At 25.5% G+C, this 21,860-nt stretch overlaps 2 protein-coding genes across 2 annotated transcripts in view; one reads left to right on the top strand and one right to left on the bottom strand.

The window, feature by feature from the left end:
• The window catches only part of LOC145833344 (dynein axonemal heavy chain 8-like), a 59,887-nt gene extending 57,125 nt beyond the window's left edge, over positions 1-2,762 (top strand). Inside the window, exons 82-88 of the mRNA XM_082940526.1 lie at positions 146-296; positions 568-719; positions 904-1,137; positions 1,469-1,621; positions 1,860-2,049; positions 2,134-2,255; positions 2,475-2,762. Coding sequence (XP_082796652.1) covers positions 146-296; positions 568-719; positions 904-1,137; positions 1,469-1,621; positions 1,860-2,049; positions 2,134-2,255; positions 2,475-2,762 — 1,290 coding nt within the window. The remainder of the gene's footprint in view (positions 1-145; positions 297-567; positions 720-903; positions 1,138-1,468; positions 1,622-1,859; positions 2,050-2,133; positions 2,256-2,474) is intronic.
• Positions 2,763-6,404: 3,642 nt separating this feature from the next.
• LOC145833343 (uncharacterized) lies at positions 6,405-15,246 on the bottom strand. The gene is made up of 7 exons (XM_082940525.1): positions 15,211-15,246; positions 14,633-14,695; positions 12,519-12,656; positions 9,327-9,405; positions 8,301-8,433; positions 7,043-7,112; positions 6,405-6,491 (listed from the first exon to the last, which is right to left on the bottom strand). The coding sequence occupies exons 1-7, from the start codon at positions 15,244-15,246 to the stop codon at positions 6,405-6,407; spliced, it is 606 nt and encodes a 201-aa protein (XP_082796651.1).
• Positions 15,247-21,860: the final 6,614 nt, after the last annotated feature.

Genomic DNA, 21,860 nt, shown 5'->3' with positions numbered 1-21,860 from the left:
TATTGTAGTTAAGTAATTTATTTACGCTTAAAACAAGTATACAACCTATGTGTGGAAAAGTATACATATTTTTCAGTTACATAAAAATAGCTCATACTAACAGTTTTCAGTGTATAACACTATACCTTACATAGTTTTAATTCAGGAACGTCGAAAGTTTGGTCCGTTAGGATGGAACATACCGTACGAGTTCAACACATCTGACCACTACGCCACAACTTTATTTGTACAAAACCATTTGGATTCGCTTGAAAAGGGCAGAGGTGTATCCTGGGTCACCGTTAGATACATGATTGGTTTGTTTAGATAAAATTCAAGTAATAAATATGAGTTCTAAAGTGCTGTATCTAAATTGAGGGTAGGTATAAAATTAGTTTTAAGAAACCTCTTTAAATATGAAGTTAAACTTTTCTGACGTGCTTAATCTAAGATAACCACAACGAACTATTTTAGAAAAGAGGTTTTTCATTCTGCGAAAAAAGCTTGACACAACTTTTTATTTCTATTTTTTTCTAAACTGATTTTTTATTATTTTTGTTAATTTTAAATGTTTATGACATCATATAGGCGAAGTACAGTATGGAGGCAGAGTAACTGACGACTACGACAAACGCCTGCTTAACACTTTTGCCGCTTACTGGTTCAGTGACAACATGTTCAAGGAAAACTTCACTTTCTACAAGGATTACACCATTCCTATTTACAAGCAACATCAAGAAGTTTGCGTTTTTTAACTTAACTGCTTAAGTTTAAACACATTTTTAACAGTCAACTAGACCTTTTTACGCTCTAATAGTTAAAAAATAAGTGAAAAGTTGTGCTACAACATTTTTTTTTCTCTTTTTATTTAATAACTTTAAGTAATTTTTTAACTGTGTCATTAATAATTGATTTTATTATCAGGTAATGGACGCAATCGATGTGTTACCTCCAATGGACACTCCTGAGGTGTTCGGTCTTCATAAGAACGCCGAAATAACTTATCAGGCGAACACTGCCACCGCAATCCTCCAAACAATCATCAGCATCCAGCCGAAGGACAGTGCTGGTGGCAGCGGTGAGACGAGAGAAACGGTGGTTTACCGGCAAGCGAGCGAAATGCTCGATAAAATGCCCAATGACTACATTCAACACGAAGTTTGCTTTTTAGCTTGAAATGTTTCTAAAAAATTTTAAAAATATACAAATTTCACTTTATTTTTTAATGGCTTCAAATCTACAGCTTTTTAAACATAATAATAGTCAACTGTTTTTTTGTTTTGAAGTTTTTTATAAACTAATGTACTTTCTAACTATATATTGAGTTTATTCATTGGTTTATGTAGCCTTTTTTTATTCTAGTGTACAAGTAAGTTTGTAGATGTATTGATGGTTTTAAATTTATAAAGGCAAGGTGCTATAATATTTTATCATAGTTGTGGAATTTGATCTTTAACATTTATGTTATACTGTCAAAAAATATTAACAGGTGAAAGCTAGGCTACAGACAATGGGTATATTGAACTCTCTAAATATTTTTCTCAAACAAGAAATTCAACGTATGCAGAGAGTAATAACACTTGTGAGAAACATGCTCACCGATCTTAAGTTGGCTATAGAAGGAACTATTATTATGAGCGAAGTAAATTTTTGCATTTGAAACTATTTTAAGATTATAGTTAAATATTTTTGATTACTATGTTTTGATAGTTTTTAACTACTTACCAAGTCTTGAATTAACAGTACAACTTCGGTACAATCGTCGTGTTAAAATTAAAGAGACAACTACAAATACTTTATGAAATCCTAAATAAATACTAAACTGTTTATACATTTTTTTTATTTTCAAGTGGTTTTTTCAACTTTATTTTTATTTTAAGAATCTCAAAGAAGCTTTGGACGCACTTTTTGATGCAAATGTTCCGAATTCTTGGTCAAAAATTTCCTGGCATTCATCTTCTATCGGATTCTGGTTTACTGAGCTGGTAGAAAGGAACTCGCAACTAAACAGTTGGATATTCGAGGGTCGACCCAAGTGCTTTTGGATGACTGGTTTTTTCAATCCTCAAGGTAAAATATCTTTTTTTCAACGTCTTCATATTCTACATTATTCAACTTTGCATCATTTGTACGATTATTTTTATGTTTTTACAGGATTTTTAACTGCGATGAGGCAAGAAGTGACTCGCATGCACAAAGGCTGGGCTCTTGACACAGTAACTCTCCACAATGAAGTCTTGAGAACTAATAAAGAAGAAATAACTGCTCCTCCTAACGTAAATTTTACTTTTATAACTTGTTTTGAATAGAAGTAGTTTAACATAAGTTCAAAACATTCAACAGTACTATTTTCATAAGTTATAAGTGTCTCTTAAGGATATACATTTTAAACTACAATCAATTGAAATAGCAGAAGTTGATAACATATTACTTCCAGTACAATGTTCTACACGAAACTTATTAAAAATAATAGTTAATGAATAACAACAAAATAGGAGGGTGTGTACGTTTACGGACTGTTTTTGGACGGAGCAGCATGGGACAGAAGAGGAGCAAAGCTGATAGAGTCGTCGCCCAAAGTATTGTACGCTCCATTACCTGTTGTGCACATTTTTGCCATTAACTCAGTTGCCGCAAAGGATGCTAACTTGTACACTTGTCCAGTTTACAAGAAGCCAATAAGAACTGACTTAACCTACATAACCCCACTGTGGCTGCGAACTGTGAAAAAGCCTATACACTGGATACTAAGAGGAGTGGCTCTCCTTTGCGACATCAAGTGATACTGTGCCAGATTTTCTGCAATAATTTATTTTCTGCCTTTATAATTGCATAACTTTTTGTATGCGAGTTTTTCAATAAAAAATAGTAATAATTTTTTTATTTCAGACGTATTTTAAATTACCAGCAACTTAAATACCCTTTTCAACCATTAAGTTAGTTTTTTAACATTATATTATTTTACTTGATAAAAACAAACAAATTAAAACTTTCTTATAGTAAATAGAAATTGCGGTTTTATTCGACTTAAATAACTTTGTAGAACATAACCTTAGCTTTTATCCGTTAAAGTCGTAATAATTTCTATTAGGTTTCCAAAACTCACCTTTTTCTAAAGGTTCTTAATTAAGACAATTTTCAAAATATTAATCTTTTTTGAAGTTAAGTAATATATATTGATGATGGTTTCCATTAAATAAATTAAACCTTCTACTAGTTATTCTTGTTACATTCAATAAATATAAGTTTTTATACATCTTGTTTAATTCATTTCAGTTATTTTAACAGGTAAATTGTTAGTTAATTTTTTTTTGATTAGCATAAGTTAATTACGATATGGAAAAGTACACTTAGTTTAGATAGTCGACGCATATAAATAAGATCTTTGTAAAATTAAATAGGATAATTCTTGTTTGATCTTATAATTTCAAGTATCATCTTTTATCAAACAAATGTCTACAACTAGTATTCTACGGGAATCATATAGTTTTTGGGTAGGTGTCAGAAAAGCACAGCGTCACTTTAGCACGGGGTGACACTTTAGCACGGAGTGACATTTTTGCACGTAATAATTTTAAACTTTTCATAATGTTTTTTAATAATGCTTAATTATCTAAAATAATTAACAAACAAATAATTGAGAAAATTAGTTCTAACACTTTTAAAAACATCCTCTTGAATAAAAATTATAAATAAAGTTTTGACTATGGGCTTAAAATGAAATAAGCAAGTTTTAAATCTTTATATTTCTTACTTTTTATTTAAAGCTTACGCTTAAAGTTTAGTCTTAGTAGAATTAGTTAAAGCATTTAAAAAAGTTTTAATAGTCTTAGAGCTTGTATTTATTTCTAGCTTTGTTAAAATAGTTTTATGTCAAAAACTTTAAAGTAAAAGTATCGAAATATTTTCATCTAAAAGTAAATAGTAAAATAAGTTAACAAAGTTTTTAAATTAACTTTTGTCTTAGTTTTAAGTAAAGCTTAAACTTGTAACTCATTAAACACTTGTTAAATTTTAGTTTACATGTTGCATAGTTCGTTTTTAGATTTTTTAAACAATAAAGTACCTAATGTGATTTAAGCAAAGAAAAAAAAGCAAATAAATTCTGTGCTAAAATGTTACTCCGTGCAAAAGTGACGCCGTGCTAAAGTGACACTATGTGCTAAAGTGTTACTCCGTGCTAAAGTGTCACTCCTTGCTAAAATGTCACACCGTGCTTTTCTGACCAGTCCTCTTAGTTTTTATCAATAGCAGTCGAACATTGTGTTTAAAGAAATAGTTATGCCCAAGGTTACTTTTGTAAGCAGATATTTGATCACAAATTAGGCATACATAACGTTAATAAAATAAGACTGACTTTTTAAGTAAAACATTTCTATTTTGCATAATATCATTAAATAAACTAAGTTTTCATTTTATAAAACTTAATGGTCTAATCTTAAACACAACGTTGGCTGTATAAGCTATTACGCATTAATTTGTTACATTAAGTTATTTTAAAATACGTTAACGTTGTAGTACTTTGTAATGTAACTAATATATTATTTCTTTTAACGTAAAAAGGCTATACAAATTGCCCTGATCTATAGTAATATTTTGATTATTTATAAGACACAATTTTTTTAAATCAAGGAATAACTAATTTTCATGCTTTAAGCTGTATGTTACAAATAAGCTATTTATATTCAGCTAGTTTGAACTTTGAGGTTAGGTTAAGCAACTTCTTAGGTCTCATAGCTCAATAGTACTTGTACAAAATTTGTAATCAACAAAATCTTATTTTAATTCTTTTTTTTTAATTATTGTTTTTTATACTCCGAATATAATTTCTGTTTATTTTTTAAATGTTTATTTAATATATTCTAGCTAAGAATTTTACAGTATAATTTATTATTTTATTGGTATTCATTTTAATCAGCTTTATGATTTAGCACTGAATAAAGCGCACAAAATTTTATAGACTTAAAATAGAAAATCATTACAACTTATTACAAAAAACTAACTGAAAAATGTTGGTACTTCATGAAAAGAAGGAAACAAAGTATCTAAGAACCAATCATTATTTTTTTTATTTAACAATTTCTAAAGTCTATAGCAATAGGAAAAGATTTATAAATGTTTGTAAATCATTACAACTTAAGTCAATAACGACTTTTATAAGTATATATTACTTTGAACTTGTTTGTGCTTGATGGTTTGTTTAGTGCGATAAGATTTTTACATTTATCTGCGATGTAACTAGATAATTATGGCACAAAATTTAGTTTGACACTACAAAAAATATAATTTCATTTCATATTTCTATTTTTTACCTTAAAGAAGTTCAGTTTTAAGGTAACTACTTGTTTTGTTGTTATTTATAAGTTTGAAAACTTATTACTTTTTATTAGATTTTTTCGTACCTTGAACTACAAAACAACTTTATACTGATTAAGCTAAAATAACTCTGCATAACTGAAACATACTGAACTTTACTGACAGCCTTTATAACTTTTATATCGCGTAACAATATTACTAACTTCAACAACTTGCTTGCTATCTCTTATTCAGCAAAATATCTATTTAACAAGACTGTTCAAGTGAAAGAAGTAAAGGAATACTTCGGTTTCTAGGCAAATGACTACAGGTTATTATTACTAGCAGGATTTCAATTAAATCGCTTTATTACTGTGGTTAAAACTTTTAAATAAACTAAACATAACATTTTCACTTATCTTTACGACGTGTCGTAGCTTGCTTGTGTAACTAGAGTTGTATATGAAACCACTTAAAAAACTTATTACTCGGTAGTAAGAGCATAGTATAAAACTTAGCTGGATTAGAGTTATAACACTTTGAATTAAATAAATATAGATTATTTAACTGACTAAAAAAAAAATTTAATTTAACTCATCCTAATACCAATCAAAAATAGGCAAATTAAAAAAATGTCGACCAAACCTGTTTCTAACAAAATTATCTGCTGGTTTTCACTAAAATTTATTTTTTGTGCTTTAAACAATTGTGCCTGAAGTCTTAACTTTTTTTTTATCACAGGGGACTATCTTGCCTTAGCTATTTAGAAGGGTACTACTGCAAGTTTTTTTTTTTTTTTCATAATCGAATTTAAAGTTATTTTAAATACAATACTATTAGTGCAATTTTACAACATAATTTATTAAAATCGAACAAAGTATTTGTATAAAAATAAAATATACCATCATCATTAAGATTAAACTATTTTAGACTAGTTGAACATAAAAGGCCAATAAAGCGAATAAATTGGTAACAAGGTACATAATCTAAATTAAATAGGTTGCAAATAAAACATAATCACAGTCAAGTAATTGACAAAATTAAAAAACTGAAGACTTCACGATAGAATTTGAATAAAAAGATTTTCAAAGTACAAAAATTTATATAGGTCATAAAAAATATATAAGGATTCACCCAAACTCAATTCGCATTGGGTTTCCATTTATGAGAGTTTTGCTCTGTAATGAGGTCATTGCTAACGACGATCTGCCTGCGTCCTATATTTTATTTTTTATCCATTTAAATTTTTGAAAACGTATAACAGTTTTGTATATTACTGTGCAAAGTATTTGTTTAAGCTACTAAAATACTTATTTTTATTACTACACACATACATCATCTTACTTGATATTTATTATGCATTTATTTATACATTATCATTTTACAAAATAAATTCTTATGTATCGATATATTTTTTATCTATTTTTCAATATCTATGATATAACTACTTATTATAACGATTAAAAAGTAAAAATCAAATTAAAGCTACGTATACATACTACTAGCGTTTATACCAAAACCGTTGTTTAGGGACACATAGTATTCAACATTTATCATGTACTAAAATGATGTTTGTAAAAATTATGCTATTGTTAAAAATACATATTAAAAAAAATAATTGAATTATAATATAAAACTGTATCAAATCATGTAAAATGAACAAGCTCAGAAGAAATTTTAGTTTTTTGACACTACTTTATGCATTCTTTAAGAATAAATCTTTGACAAAAGCTATTATTTTAATTAATTACAACAAATAGTGACTAACAGTAAATTCCACAAGAGCCATCACTACACTTCCTTTATTAATAAGACTTGATTTTAAATATCCCTGAAACCTGTTGGAAAGATGTGGTAGTAAATAGTGGAAATATTTACTAAAAAAAAGTACAAAGAACAATTCTTAGTATAAATTTTTTTCAACTTAAGCAGCTATATCATAAATCAGAAAAATGTAATTATATCAGAAAATTGGGAACGGGTCTAAATTGCACGAAGACAAAAATGCACGAGGTTACTAAATTGCACGAGGCGACTAAATTGCAGGAGAACAGAATTGCACGAGTGTACAAAATTGCACGTAGACGATTTTGCACAAAGAGTGAATTTTACACGAGTAACATTTTTGCACGTGAGTAAAAAATTAAAGAACAAATAAAAATTTAAATTTAACAGAAAAAAAAACTTATAAAAAAAAATACTGACCGAGGGTAAGGGTTAGGGGAAATAGTGATAGTAAAAATAAAAAATTGCTAATATAATTTAAATTTAAAAAAAAATCAATAAACTAATTTAAAAAAAGCTTCCGACCGAGGGTAAGGGTTAGGGGGTTACAGTGATAGTAAAAAATTATAAATAAAAATGAATTTAAAAATAAATTATTAAAAAATTAAAAAATATATATAAAAACATTTAAGCCGTGCAAAATTGTCTCCGTGCAATTATGTCTGCTCGTGCATAAGTGTCTTCGTGCAAAAGTGACCCTTCGTGCAAAAGTATTTCCGTGCAATTTTATCATTGTGCAATTCTGTCCCCTCGTGCAAAAGTATCTTCGTGCAATTTTGTGAACTCGTGCAATTTTGTACGCTCGGGGAATTTAGACAGCTACCCCAGAAATGTACCAATTACAAAGTAATCTAATTTAAGGTGGTTGCCATAAAAAGTTACATTATGTACTTTAGCATCTTAATTGGTATTTATACAATTTAAATACTTCCAATATAGATTATTAAATGCTTTAAAATTATATACAAATAGTACTTTAGCCATGCTTAAACAGTAGTATGCTTCTGTTTAACTAAAGCTACTAAGAAAAATATTATGTCTTTGACATTCATCTTTTTTGATGCATTACACTAATATTATAATAAAACGTATTATCAAAATTTTCCATCATACTTCTTGTAATCTTATCCATCAACTATTATTTTATAATCTAATATTTTTGAGCTTATCTATGACAAATAGTAACTGTCGATTTTATTATCGTAATTTTGGTTTAATGTTATTTGATCATTATAATTTACCTGGAAAATATGGCAGCTATTTCCTTATCATTTGTCGAAACTCCAAGATTTGAAACTATCAGGTTTGGGGTTGGTTGAAGTTGCGAAATTGGCGTATTAGCGTAAGTACTACCAGCTGTCACCATCAGAGGAGCTATATACAAGTTTTTTTTTCAAGTTATTTGTTATAAAAAGTTGTTAGACTTTTCTTCAGTCTAAAAACTCAAATTTTGAGTTGTTCATATTTAAAAACTGGGGTATAAGTTTTATTTTGCAAAGCAAATTTTGTTGGTTTATAAGTTAACATTCTTTCAAATTACGATTACACTTTTTTAAACTGTAAATATTAGGGGAGGGCAACGTGCATCCCGCAAGCCAGATCCCGCCCACAGAGTGATAACATAAGGTCTGCCAATGTTTACAAACTTTAAGTGGAGTTCGGCCCGAAAAAGGTATAACTACGACCCGTGAATTGGATATTTGAGTAATTTTTGGGTTTAATCAAATAAAAATGACCCGGCACGCCAAGGACTAAATTGTACTGAAAATTAGATACAAAATAATTTAAAACAAGTTTTTTTTGATATTGAATTTAAATGAGCTTAATTTCTATAAATTGTTTACGTGTGCTTATGCTTTTTTATTGTTCCTTTCAGCTTATATCTAACAGATATTTGTAAATTTTTACAAATACATAAATCCAATTAAACATTAACAAATGCTTCTTACAATTTATCTTTTTATTCAGTTAGTCTTACGATCAAATTTTCTATTACCGTTATCTAAAAATTTACTTTAAAAAATCAAAGCGAAACCATATCTTTAGCCATTTAAAAATAAAAAAGTTGCTCGTTACCAAATCATGAACCTTTTTACTTTTACTCAGTTTAAGTTTCTTGTTAATTACCAATTCATAGCAGGTAGCTATACCTAGGTTTTAATTTTCGAGGTTACTTGAAAACGAAAAAATTCAAAACAATATTTGCTTAAAAAATTATTAATTTACATCCAATATAAAAATACGGAATTTTCTACAGCTTTATTTACCTGTTTGAGTTTGTGGAAACTGCGTGAAAATTTGCTGTGGAGGGTGAAATTGTGCAGGAAACAACTGTGACTGGTGGACCTATTGTGACGTAATTTTGTGAATTTGTGAAGTGAGAGTGAATTATTTTTAAAAATATGATTGAGTAAAACAATTTTTGTGATAAAACTACTATTTCTAGAAATTTTCAGAACACCTTTTAAATAATCTATTTAGTCATTTTAAATAAAGAAGTATTTTCAAATATTACTTTGGCAAACACTCACAATTTTTAGTATTTTTTGTATTAATTTTTTTGCTTTATACTTTTTTTAGAACAACACAGGTCCATTTTAGGTTTCTTTTTCTATCAATATATTGATAGACTTTTTTATGTACTAATAAGGCTACTCATTTAACTGCAATTCTTTGACAATTTAGCTATTCTAATCTTACTTTTTAAGCTTTAAATTTTTTATTATTTAAAATTGTGAATGTTTGCAAAATTAATTTTTAATTTTTTTTTGTTTAAATCGAGTTGTAGCCGCTAAGTTTAAAACTTAAGTACTAAGTTTAAAAAAGTTTTAACTAGAAATAGGTTTATTGACTAATATAAAAATACTATTTAAGTTTTAAGTTTTGACTAATTTTATGTTATGAAAACTGTAAAAAAAATTAGCCATAGTTTTAGGTCAAGAATCTCATTTAGTTAAGAATTAATGAACTTTAATTTCAACATTTGTCAACTTAAGTATTGATAGTTTTTAACTGTACTATGTTAGACGGGGTGGCTTAAACTAGCAAGATTTAACTTTATGTACTATGCCTAACTTAATTGTGCAAAAGTTTCACCTGTGCAGTAGTAACACTCGTGCAATATTAATACTCTCTTCAAATCTAACAACTACCTATTTTTATAAGGTGTAAGTTTCCTTAACCATTGCAAATGAAATTTTGTAAATAAAAACATAAAAATCTAGTGTGGAAGAACATTTTAAGTGATCAGCTTTTGAAGTTTTGAAATTACTAAAGTCAAGATTTACAAAAACTATTTATACAGAAAACTTAATTTGAAGTGTTTTCATAATACTTAAGACAAAAAAAATAAAGATTTGCTTACATACTTTCTCTTTTTCTTGTGTGTAAAAGCTAAGTTTTAGATTATAAAATATTGTATTTTTAAGATACACAAACAATTATATAAATCTCGTTAAATTTCCTATTTAAATTAATTAATTTAATCATTAGTGATTGGCAACTAATTTTTAAATTATATAACTTCACAAATACTTAATAATTTAAAATGTTTAAACGAAAAATTATTCATAAATTTTTATTTTAAAAAAATTTCAGTTACTAAGTATGTTAACACTGCTTTGGTTTATTTTAAACTCTTACAAAACTCAGCTTATTTCTTTATTTGTATTATTAAAAGAAAATATATCTATTTGATCATATACAGTAAAGTGAGATTTTCAAATATTTATTTTCAAGTTGCTTTATTTGTTCGTATCCTAAAATATTATAAGTTGTGAAATTTTACTTACGTGTTATTATAATTCAAACTACTATAGTTTAGGAAGTAAAAATTGGTGTTTATACTTGTTATATTAAAATATTAATTTGTTTTGGTTATTTGACTGGTGATTAGGAGTTGTGTTAGAATATCTCTAATTAGCCCAATCATTTTTGCCTTGAAATGTGATAATTAATTAAAATTATGTGAAACAAAAAAAATTGTGTTTCAAATCTCATCGTTTACAGTGCTTAAATTCATAATTAAGCAGTTTAAACAAATAAAATTACAATCAAACTCATATTATTTTACCTGGTATGTAGGCTGTAGTGGTTGATTCAAAAAATCGTAGCTAGGCACCCTATAAAAAGCCGTTATTAATTTTGTTAAAAATCTTTTACAATAGGTTTATTTTAAAACTTCAACTTAAACTTAATTTAATTTTTATACTTAACTTTTTTTTTTTACTTAATATTCATTTGTTAGTTTTTTAATAAAAAATTAGACATAAATAACGTTTTGTCAGTGTACAATAAAAAAAAATAAGAAGGCAGTAAAAAGCGTCTTTTTACAATCGCGTTAAACTTGTTTACATTCAACAGAAGAATTTGATAATCTTGTAAAAAGCAGAACAGCTAAAAAGAGCTCGTTAAATAAATCTTGTTACTTTAAAAGCGTTTGTTATCTAACGGTTAAAAATTGTAAAGGTCTTTTTAAAATTCGACAAACTAAAACAACAGTACAATATAAATTTGCATGTTTTTTTTATTGTTATTTATAAACATTATTAAATTTAACAAACTTTCACTACTTTTTAACCGAATATTTTCTTAAATATGTAGTTATTAAAAACTAAAACAATTTAGATACATTTCCTTTTTAATTTTCTTGATTTAAGATTTATTTATTTATTTTTTGAAGGTTTAACTAAAATATACATCTTAATTTCTTTAAAAATAACGGGTTTAATACTTATATGTGAAAATTGCACATTTTTTATTTCTTTATTTTATTTTTAATAACATAAACAACAACTTTATATCTAAAAAGTGTTTAACTTGGAACTATTTATTTAACATTTTTACCAACTATTAAAACTTACGGTTGAGCTGTTAATAATTCTGGTGTTATCAACTGACCGGTGCTAGCATCTAAAAATTTCAATTATTATTTAGTTATTGTATCATTTCTTTTTAATTAGCAACAACAAATAGTCAACAAAACAATTGCTTTTATTCTAAGCTTACTTTATTTTGAAGAAGTTTAGGGACTACAATATTGTTAAGGTTATAAGAAATTGATTCTAAAATAATAAATATATATCAACCACTTATCAGCGTGTTTTACGTAAATACTTTTATAAAACTATATTTATAAATCATATCTAGTCATGATCATTATATCAATATTAAAAAAATTTAAAGTGTCATCTTAAAATCGGAATACAATGAATTTACTTGGAGTAACCTTTCTTGTAACTTTTCCATTCAACTTTTTTCATTTGCTTGTTTAAAAAAGTAGGACCAAATAAAAAAATTACTATAAAAGCAAACTTATTAATTTTTTCTAATTTACAATAATAATACGGAAGAAAGTTTTTTTACGTTTAAAACCACAACTTAAGTAAATTCATTATTTTTATAACACTAAAATTGAGACAATCAAAACTATACCAACTAGAAAGAATTGTGTAGTTTACTTGATTAACATCAACAGGGGTCAATCCAGCTATATTAGGATGTAGGACTGTTTTGATTCCACTTCCTTTGTTTTTAGTGTTAGACTTAGCAAATTCTAATCTGAGCGCTGCGGGCAAGTCTGGATCAAACCTTATACCCTTAAAGTTAGAAAATGTTTAAATACAATAATCTTTACCACTACTTGATAGTTTGCTTAAATCTATTTTTCACTTTATCTTAGAACAATTTTTAACAACTTTTACGTCTATAAGAAGTTTTTAAAAAAGATATGACTTTTATTTTGAAAGCCAAAGTTTTAACTACAATTTATTTTTTACTACAAAATACGGATTTTAAGTTATGAGGTTATCTGCTTTGTTTTAAGCTTTCTGTGCAAAAATATGGATAACAAGTATTTATATCTTAATTTACCTTTTTAATTTAAAATACAACTTTTTTCTTTGTTTTTTCATGTTATTTACCTCAAATTTGTAGTCAATAATCTTTTTTTTATTAGTAAATTTAACTCTTCTTGTACTAAAAACCCTCCCTTTTTTTTTTGATCTATTGCTAGTTTCTATTGCTTAACAAAACTGAAAATAATCCCTTAAAAACTTAATCAGTAGATAGTTTTTAGTAACAAGTATTTTTTCAATATTTTACTATACATCATTTAAGGAACTTATTGAACTCCACAAATATAACCATAAATATCTATTTTTGTAAGCAGTATAAAGTTTACAGTAGCTAAAGTAATGTTTTATTTGCAAAAGAATGAGCTTTATTTTTGGTGTAATATAATTCACCCGAATAAAACTCTTGGTTTTCAAGGTATTATTCAAATTTTCAATAAGCTGTATGGAGTTACGTTATTTATATAAGTTAAGCTAATTTGTTAAAAAAATAAGATCTTTCAACTTTTTTTTCGCTAAATTAAAAACTAACAAAATAAATTGTTTTATATAGAAACTTTCAACTTAATACTTATAATATTACTTAAGTGATTCTACTTTAAAAAGTCTAACTTATCAGTTCGAAAAACGATAAACAGCATTTAATGGCAACAACAAGAATAAACTTAGCATGGTTTCTATACCTTCATAAAAAAATTGCCACACATTTACTTGGGCGTGAAATCTTAAATTAATATTTAGACTTTTTTTTTTTGGAACTGTAGCAACTCTGCATCAATACCATAGTATGTACAAAAGTATACAATAATTAAAGCATTACTTTAATAACCAAACATATATCTAATATTTTGATAAAATTGTTTTTATCTTGATTTTTTCTTTGAGTTTATTTAAACAACAATATTTTTTTGTTTAGATATTATTAATACAACTGACTAAAAAAAATCATAATTATACTTAAAACCTTAAAGCAATAGATTACTATGAAAGAAACGTACTAGTAAATCACTAACCTACGACATTTGATATTGTACATAAAAGAAGTCATAAACTAGGAAATTTTGAATATAATGTTTTGCCTATTAATACCTTATCTAAACGTTTGATTTGTATAAATTATCAATTGCTATCATATTTATTTATTTTACTGGACACAGACTACTTGAACCAACTCAATATCTTAACCGAATTAAAGATTGATTAGAAACAGATGAGGGAAGTCTAAAATTGATAACTGCTGTCAAACTTATCTTTTGGTTCTAAATTTTAGTTTTAGCGCAAATATCATACAAGAAGAAAAAATAAATTTAATTAAACTGTTTTAAAAGTTATTCTACAGCTAAGCTTTTTCTTGTGTACAATTATACAAACTACTACTTAACTAATTTTCAATTTAACTACTTTTTTCAAGTTTTAGGGTAAAAACTGTTTAAAATATTTTTGAAAATTTTTAGATAGGTTTCAACCAATTTTGATTAGTTGCTTAATAAAATGATAAATGAAAAATATTATCATATACTTTCTGACTGCTAAGCATTTCTAAATATCTTAAAAACATTTACTTATTATATATCTTTTTACCTAAATCTTAATAGTTTAAATACAAGTATTTTCTGGTGTTAGATTCAAATCCAATGTATTAGATCAATTTAAATATACATCTCATAGAAAATAAAACACATATTTAGATTATAAAAAAAATCAACTTGATAATAGCTAACCTGCAGACTTTGGATAGCTTGTTTTGCTTGTTCTCTTGATTCGAAAGTTATGAATCCAACTGGCTATTTTTTTTTCATATTAGTTAATCATGTATTATGCTTTGCTAAAAATTTGTCATTTAAGCTTTAGTTTTAACGTCTTTCATCTAGCGTTTTTTTAAGGGTATAAGGAAACCAAAAATCAACAATAATGAAGCAGAAAACTTTTAATTAAAAATAGTTTATGCTACCAATTAATTATATAAAACTTAAGTCCATTATTTTTGCATTTAATCTGTTTCATTAATTTCGTTTTTATAAAAAATTAAATAATTATTTGCTGAAAATAGACCAACTAATAAAATGTTACAAATAGAAAAAATAAATATTTAATCACTTGAATATTTTCAAAAACTAATTTTCGAAATTATTGTCTTAGTCATAGAAAAACTTAAAGACAATTAAACAGCATACTTCAGATAAAGATATTAATGCTTATTTTACTTAATTATAATTATAATCCTAAAATTTCATGGATTAATAATTTTAGGATGTTATACAACTTTAAACTCTGATTAGTACTGCATTGTTTAACTTACAGTGGCAGGTTTTCCAGGTTTGGCACTCATTCTCATGATGGAGCCTTCAAAACCCTGTATGTTAATTGAAGACTGGATGATATACGAAAAAACATTCTATTGAATTGTTTAACCTTAACTATTTAAGCTAAATTCAAACGCCTTGATTAAGTTTATTTTTATTTCTATATGGTATAAACTAAAGTTACTGTATTATCTAATTTTGAAATTATTGCAATATTTGAAATAAATCTTATCTAAGAAAAATAATTTTTACTTCAACCTTAATTAGGCAATTGCTTTTAAAAATTTCTCTTTAACAAATAATATATTACCAATTAAGACTAACATGATGAAAACGGAACAAGTTATAAACTTCTCTGGGCTTTGCATCCATAGGAAGCCCACTTACAAATACTGTGCGTACCTACAACCATCTTAGTACTAGTTTGTTTTTTTACATTGAATTTACAAACAACAATTTAAGGTAAATTAGGTTAAAATTTATCTATTATAAATGTATTAAATAAGCAAAGAGTTCTTACGAAAATAAGTAAATTGCATAGTAAATATAAAACAGCTAAAAAGTTCAAAACTTGATTTTAAAAAAAAACTTGATCAGTTCTTTTTAATATATAGATACATTAACATTTTTAATGTCTGAACTGAATTTGTTCAAGTAGTCAATTTTTTTTCTTTTTTTGTTTAATATATATTTACGGAACAGTAATTCTGTTACAAGGTAGAAAATTTATCTGAAAAAAAAAAGTTTTGATTTAATCATGGTCATAAAATAAGCTATATAAAACTTATTTGTGGTTCAGGTCAATCAACACTAACATTTTTTAAAGTAGACTATACTTTTAAAAACTCTGTTCATTTTAAGTTATGACAGGTTAACTTAAGTTTTATAAGGTGTGAAAACCGTAAAACAAGAACATAAAGCAACAGTATTTTTTTTTAAGCAATAAAAAACAGCCATGCATCTAAAAACAGCAGTTGAGATTGATGTTTACCAGAAGCTACAAACTTGGAAAGCAGTAAGCAAGATAAGAAAGTGCATGCTATCAGCTTTTGTTTGAATATAACTCCATGTTGTTTTACAATGTTATGTCACAACCATAGATAATAAAAGCAAATTTAAAAAGCTTTTTGGAAACACAATCAGTTTTCTTTTAAACTGATACTTGAACAAATAGGTTTAAATAAAAACAGAAGACTTTTTCTACTTCGAAGTATAGTATATATGTTTTATTTCACCTTTTTATGGGTACTTAAGCATCAATGATAATGAAAATAGCTGTGTTTACTTAAGAAGTAATTAAAAAATAATCAGTAAGCTTTACATACTAAAACTTTTCCTTACTTTTGTGAACCTATTAAGTTTACACAACTTTACTGATTTTTTTAGTCTGTTTTCATATTTTTGAAGAATAAAAATATTTTTTTATTAAAAAGAATATCTACATTTGAAGAAGTACAGTTACCAGTGCCAATTTACAAAGCATTAAATAGATTTTTTAAATATTACATACAAAATTTATTTAATATATATTATATTTTTATTAAGTTGACAGCTTACAAAAAAATCTAAGCTACCTTTTATACCAGCAATAAAATACTTTACAATTGTTCACAAACTTTTATTTAAACACCTCAACAGTTAAGAAAACACTAAACAAACACTTTTGAGACAATATATTTACAGTGAGTCGTAAATAAAATGTGAAAGTTAATGACAGTTTATTTTCAAAGCCTATAAGTGAGCTTACTTTTTACATAAACTAATATTTGATTTGTTTTAAATACGTTGGTTTGAAAATTACTTTAGTGGCAGTATTAAATAAGAATTACATATTTTTTCAACTTTTTAACTTATCAAGACTTCAATTTTCTTATATGTTAGAAGTTATATAAAACATTTTGAAATACAAAACAAGAACCTCGTAGTAAGCATTGATACCATAAGATCGATAAAGCCACTATTTCTATTTAAAATTTCGCCTTAGCTAGTCAGCTTGATGATATGGCTTCAAACATTGTGAAAGTTTTATATCAAGTCTTAAGTCAATTAAAAACCTTTGAAGATATACTTGATGGTTTAAAATGAAAAAAAAAAGTATTCAATAATTTATAACTAATAAACTTAAAGACAAAACATAAGATTACACAAAGATATTTTGTTCATTAGAAACAAAAACAAATTATACATATTCTGAAAGCAACTTTTTGTTCTATGAAAAGATCAGAAACAACCAAAACAACATTACTTAATGTTTATTGTTTTATAAGGAAGAGTTTGGATGATGTTTTTCTACCTTAAAATATGACTTTAGTAGTATCACTTTAAGCTATCTATATGTCTTTATAACTAGAAAAAAATATATACCTGTAACAGTTATTATTCTAAGTAAACTATTAAATACTGCAAAATATATTACTATACTAAGATAAATTAAGTAATTTTAGTATGATAAAGCTTCCTATTCCTAACAATGTTCATCATGTAGATTTTTAATAGAAAAATAACAAGCTACTAATAAGCTATCAAACTAATTTGGTTTTGATTTTTATTTACAATGAAAAAAAAAATAATTAACATTTAAAAGACTGCTTTGTTTTAGATAAAATGTATAGTTTTAATCTTAACTTATATTGTTAAAAATTCTTATATTTGTAGCCTTTAATTGTAAAACATCTCAATTTATTACTTATTTAGTAGTCTAAATGATATATTAAGTAAGTAAAAGCACTTTATTCAATTTCCAAACCTCGTCATTTGTCTCAGACTTTAAGCCCTCTGTGACAGATTCCATTTTCAACTTCTTTTTTAGATTTACTGAATCAACAACTTTCTGAATTTTCCTTGCTGCTTCAACAGTTATTTGGTGAGCTGATCTTTTGATTGAAGTGAGCTTTGTTGTGTTTAAATGTGGTTTTTCAAGTTGTGAGTGATTATTCAACATATATACAAGTGCAGGACTGCAGCACCTTGAAAAGGCAGGCAGAATGTTTATTGAAATTGGTTTTATGAGACCTTAAATTACTTTAAAAATTTTGTACTTTTTCTCCTTTTCTCTCAAACAAAGGCAGCGTGATTGAAAGATAAAACGTGCTCGTGTGTCCAATCAAGAAAAAGAGACAATTAAAATCGTCGCTTGAATTGTTTAACCAACAAAAAAAACTTAGAATGAAACTATATTAAACATCGGTTTTTTTTTATTATACGTTCTTTTCTGAAAAATATAAAGGTTCTAAAAGATGCAATTTTTTTTTTAAATCTTTTAGAAATTAATTTCAGTTACTTTCGAAGAATTTTGAATATTTCTAAATATTTAACGTACTTATGTTTTAAAAGTCATTGTTAAACTATTTTTGTAATTATTCAAGCTATGCTAGCTAACATATGTAGTTTCATTATATATGTATATACAATTTACAAGCTTTTATTTTAAATAGTTTTGAATCATTATGCAAACTTAGTGCATCTTAAATTTTTTAATGATTTATTTAGTAATGTAACAATCCTTAAAGTTTTTGCTTAGTTTCATCTATATTTTGATTTATTTTTTAAGATATTATTATAATAAACAAACTGAAGAGCTGTTCTGTAAAACAGAACAGTGAAGCATTTGTATTTAAAAACGTAGTGTTTTATTAGTATGTATATATATTGAAAGATTTTTTTTTAAGTTCTGGTCGATAGTGCTCGACAAATTAATTTAGAGCTAAATATTTATTTGACTATATAATAAACAATAGGTTTATACGACCGTTTCGTATATGAGATATTTAACCTCATGTAGTCATCGTTAAAGCTAAAGTTTATTAACAGTGTTTTATAGAAATTTAGAATTTGAAAATTCTATAATTAACATTTCCAAACTTTTTAAAACCCATAAACTTTTAAACTAACAAGATCAGCGTATTTTTCAAACTAAACTTTCTGTACAAAAAAAAAATATCATTATTATATCTACGTATAATAAATTTTTTTCAAAATCTAAATTTCTATTTTACACTTCTCATAAACTTTAGCTTTAACGATGACTATATGAGGTTATATATCTCATATACGAAACGCTCGTATAAACCTATTGTTTAAGTATATATGTATATATATTTATATGTATATACTTTATATTTAATACTAAAAGTTAGGTTTTAAAAAAAAATAATTTTTAAATCTTTTAGAACTTGATTAAACACGAATTTATATCTTTTAGTTTAGTAACTGTATACAAAACTAAAGTTTAGTTTGTTCGGATTTAATTGAAGACTACGAGTAAGTTATTTTTTGCAAAAGTTAAGAGTTAAGTTACTAAAATAATATTAGCAACAACAGTATGGCATAGTAAATTTTAACTAACTTAAATTAAATGAGTTTTAAACAATGCTTATTAACTTAACGTTTAATTTAACGTGTGTTTTTTTGTTACTACTAAAAAATAATCTAAAGTTCCAGTTAATATTCTGTAAAACACTTTTGTTAAATTTAACTACTAACTTCGATTCAAACGATTCTTATTCAGATTTTTCTAAGGGTGTGTTGTATATTTGTTATTTACGTATGAATTTGTAAACTTTTTAACCTACTGCAGCAGCTTTAGCAATATTTTACTAAACAAATAAGCTAGATACTTTCTTAAAATGTGTTAATTTTATTCGCAAACTTCAATTACATTGAAGTAGAAAATAATAACTTTAGAAAAATTTAAATTAGGAAAATCTAAGTATAGTATTACTTTGATAGTCTTAAAAAAACTTAAAAGAACCTTTTAACATAGAAAAATTTTAAATTAAAAAGAATTTTTTAAACCTTACAAAGTTTTTTTTAAAACTAAGTCAGTCAAAAATTTTAAGTTTTAGATTCAATTTCAAAACAAATCAAGTATAAGGTGTTTAATCTTTATAAAACGTTTGTTTGAGATATATGTTTAAGATACTTCCTTTAAAAAAAGTAAGTTTGTTATTCGTTTAGTCGTATTTGATTTTAAGTTTTTAAAAACAATAGCTAAAAATGTTGATATTTTTATGAATTATAGCATAAAGTATACTTTGATGGCAATAAAATTTATACTTGTAAAATAATCAGTTTATATAAACACATAAAAAGTTTGCTGACTTTGAAAAATGTTCGACAGCAAAAAAATTTTATAAAAATATTGTTCTATACAAATAAGTCGTTATATAGCTGCTATAAGCTTGATAAAATTTTAACGAAATAAGTAAAATTAACTTAAAATATTATACAACTAATTTTTCTTTTTATTAATTGTTTTTAAATATAAATAAAAAGTATTAAAAAAAATTATACAATGTAACTGTCTAACGTTAAGTTAATAATTTCATCTCTTTCTACAAAAATAAATGTTCTGTTCAAATAACACGAAAAAATTTCACTTGTAACTTTGTTTAACATTCACATGTAAATCTTACGTCATTTTATAAAAAACCTAACGCTTGTCCTCAGTACAACAAAAAACAGACTAAATATATTCTTTGTGACGAAACGAAAATAAATCGTAAAAAATAAGCTTAAGATTAGCTTTTCTTTTAAAACTTTAGATTAAAAGCTGATCTCTTTGTTTAAGTAGATGTAACTTTCTGTGAAAACAAAAACTAAATACTTGCCTAACTGTTTCAAACTAATTACTTTTTAATGATTTTTTAAAATAATTAGTCTTTTAGCTTAAAATCATTTTGCATCCGCGAATTTAAGTATTACTGTTTCGAAAATATTTAAAACCTCTAGAAATTTTTTGCGGCAAAATGCTTTTATTTTATGTAAAAGTTCTCTAACTCCCTTTTAGTTTGTTCGTAAGAGATTGTGCTGCGTTTGAAATTTTGTTTCAAACTACTCGCATGTATTTTCATACAGATCGCCTATTTTTTCCAAGCTTGGCTCTCATATTTTGCTACGTTAGCTACGTTAACACAAATACAAATAATTTCATACATTTTGTGCACTTTATTCCCGCTAGCTTAATTCGTAAAGTTTATATTTTGATCTAAGATAGTAAATGACATAAATGTCAATTAAAGGTGTTTGATTTTTTTAAGCTACTTAGATATTTTTTGTTATGAGCTTGATAAATATATTTCTAGTTTAAGCTAAAATTATTTTTAATCAGCTATTATATTTATTTTATTAATCGTAATTAAAGAACAAGTACCTTTTGTATAATTAAAAAATATCTTAGCATAAAACAAAGTTTTATTATTTTTTTAGATTGAAGTTTATAAAATAAGTAATAGATTTATAAAATATTTGAGCTTTATTATAGCTTACCAAAACAAAAAAATTAGAATCAAAAAAATTTTAAGTTAACTTTTTTTTAAACGTATAATTTTTTTCAATATTAAAAAAACAAAGACTTTTTTAAATCAATTTCAGTTTACTATACTTAAAACAGAGTAACTCAATGACGCGTTATTGAAATTGATTAGATTCAGATTATATGTCTCTAAATTAAGACTTTTTATTTAAAACTTCGTCTTTTTAAAATTATATATAAGTTTACTAAAAAAAAGTATTGGAAACTAGTACTAGGAAACTGTTTGTATTATTTACTCGTAAATATAATAAATGAAGCATGTAATTAAACTGTTCACTACTTGTAATTTATTGTATTCTAATTAAATTATGAACAACTAATAGTTTTTATTTT

This window comes from Thalia democratica, chromosome 4 (genome assembly GCF_965202585.1).
Source record: "Thalia democratica chromosome 4, ktThaDemo2.hap1.1, whole genome shotgun sequence".
NCBI lineage: Eukaryota > Metazoa > Chordata > Thaliacea > Salpida > Salpidae > Thalia > Thalia democratica.
The sequence above is the reverse complement of the archived record's forward strand: the minus strand, read 5'-3'. Positions and strand labels throughout refer to the sequence as shown.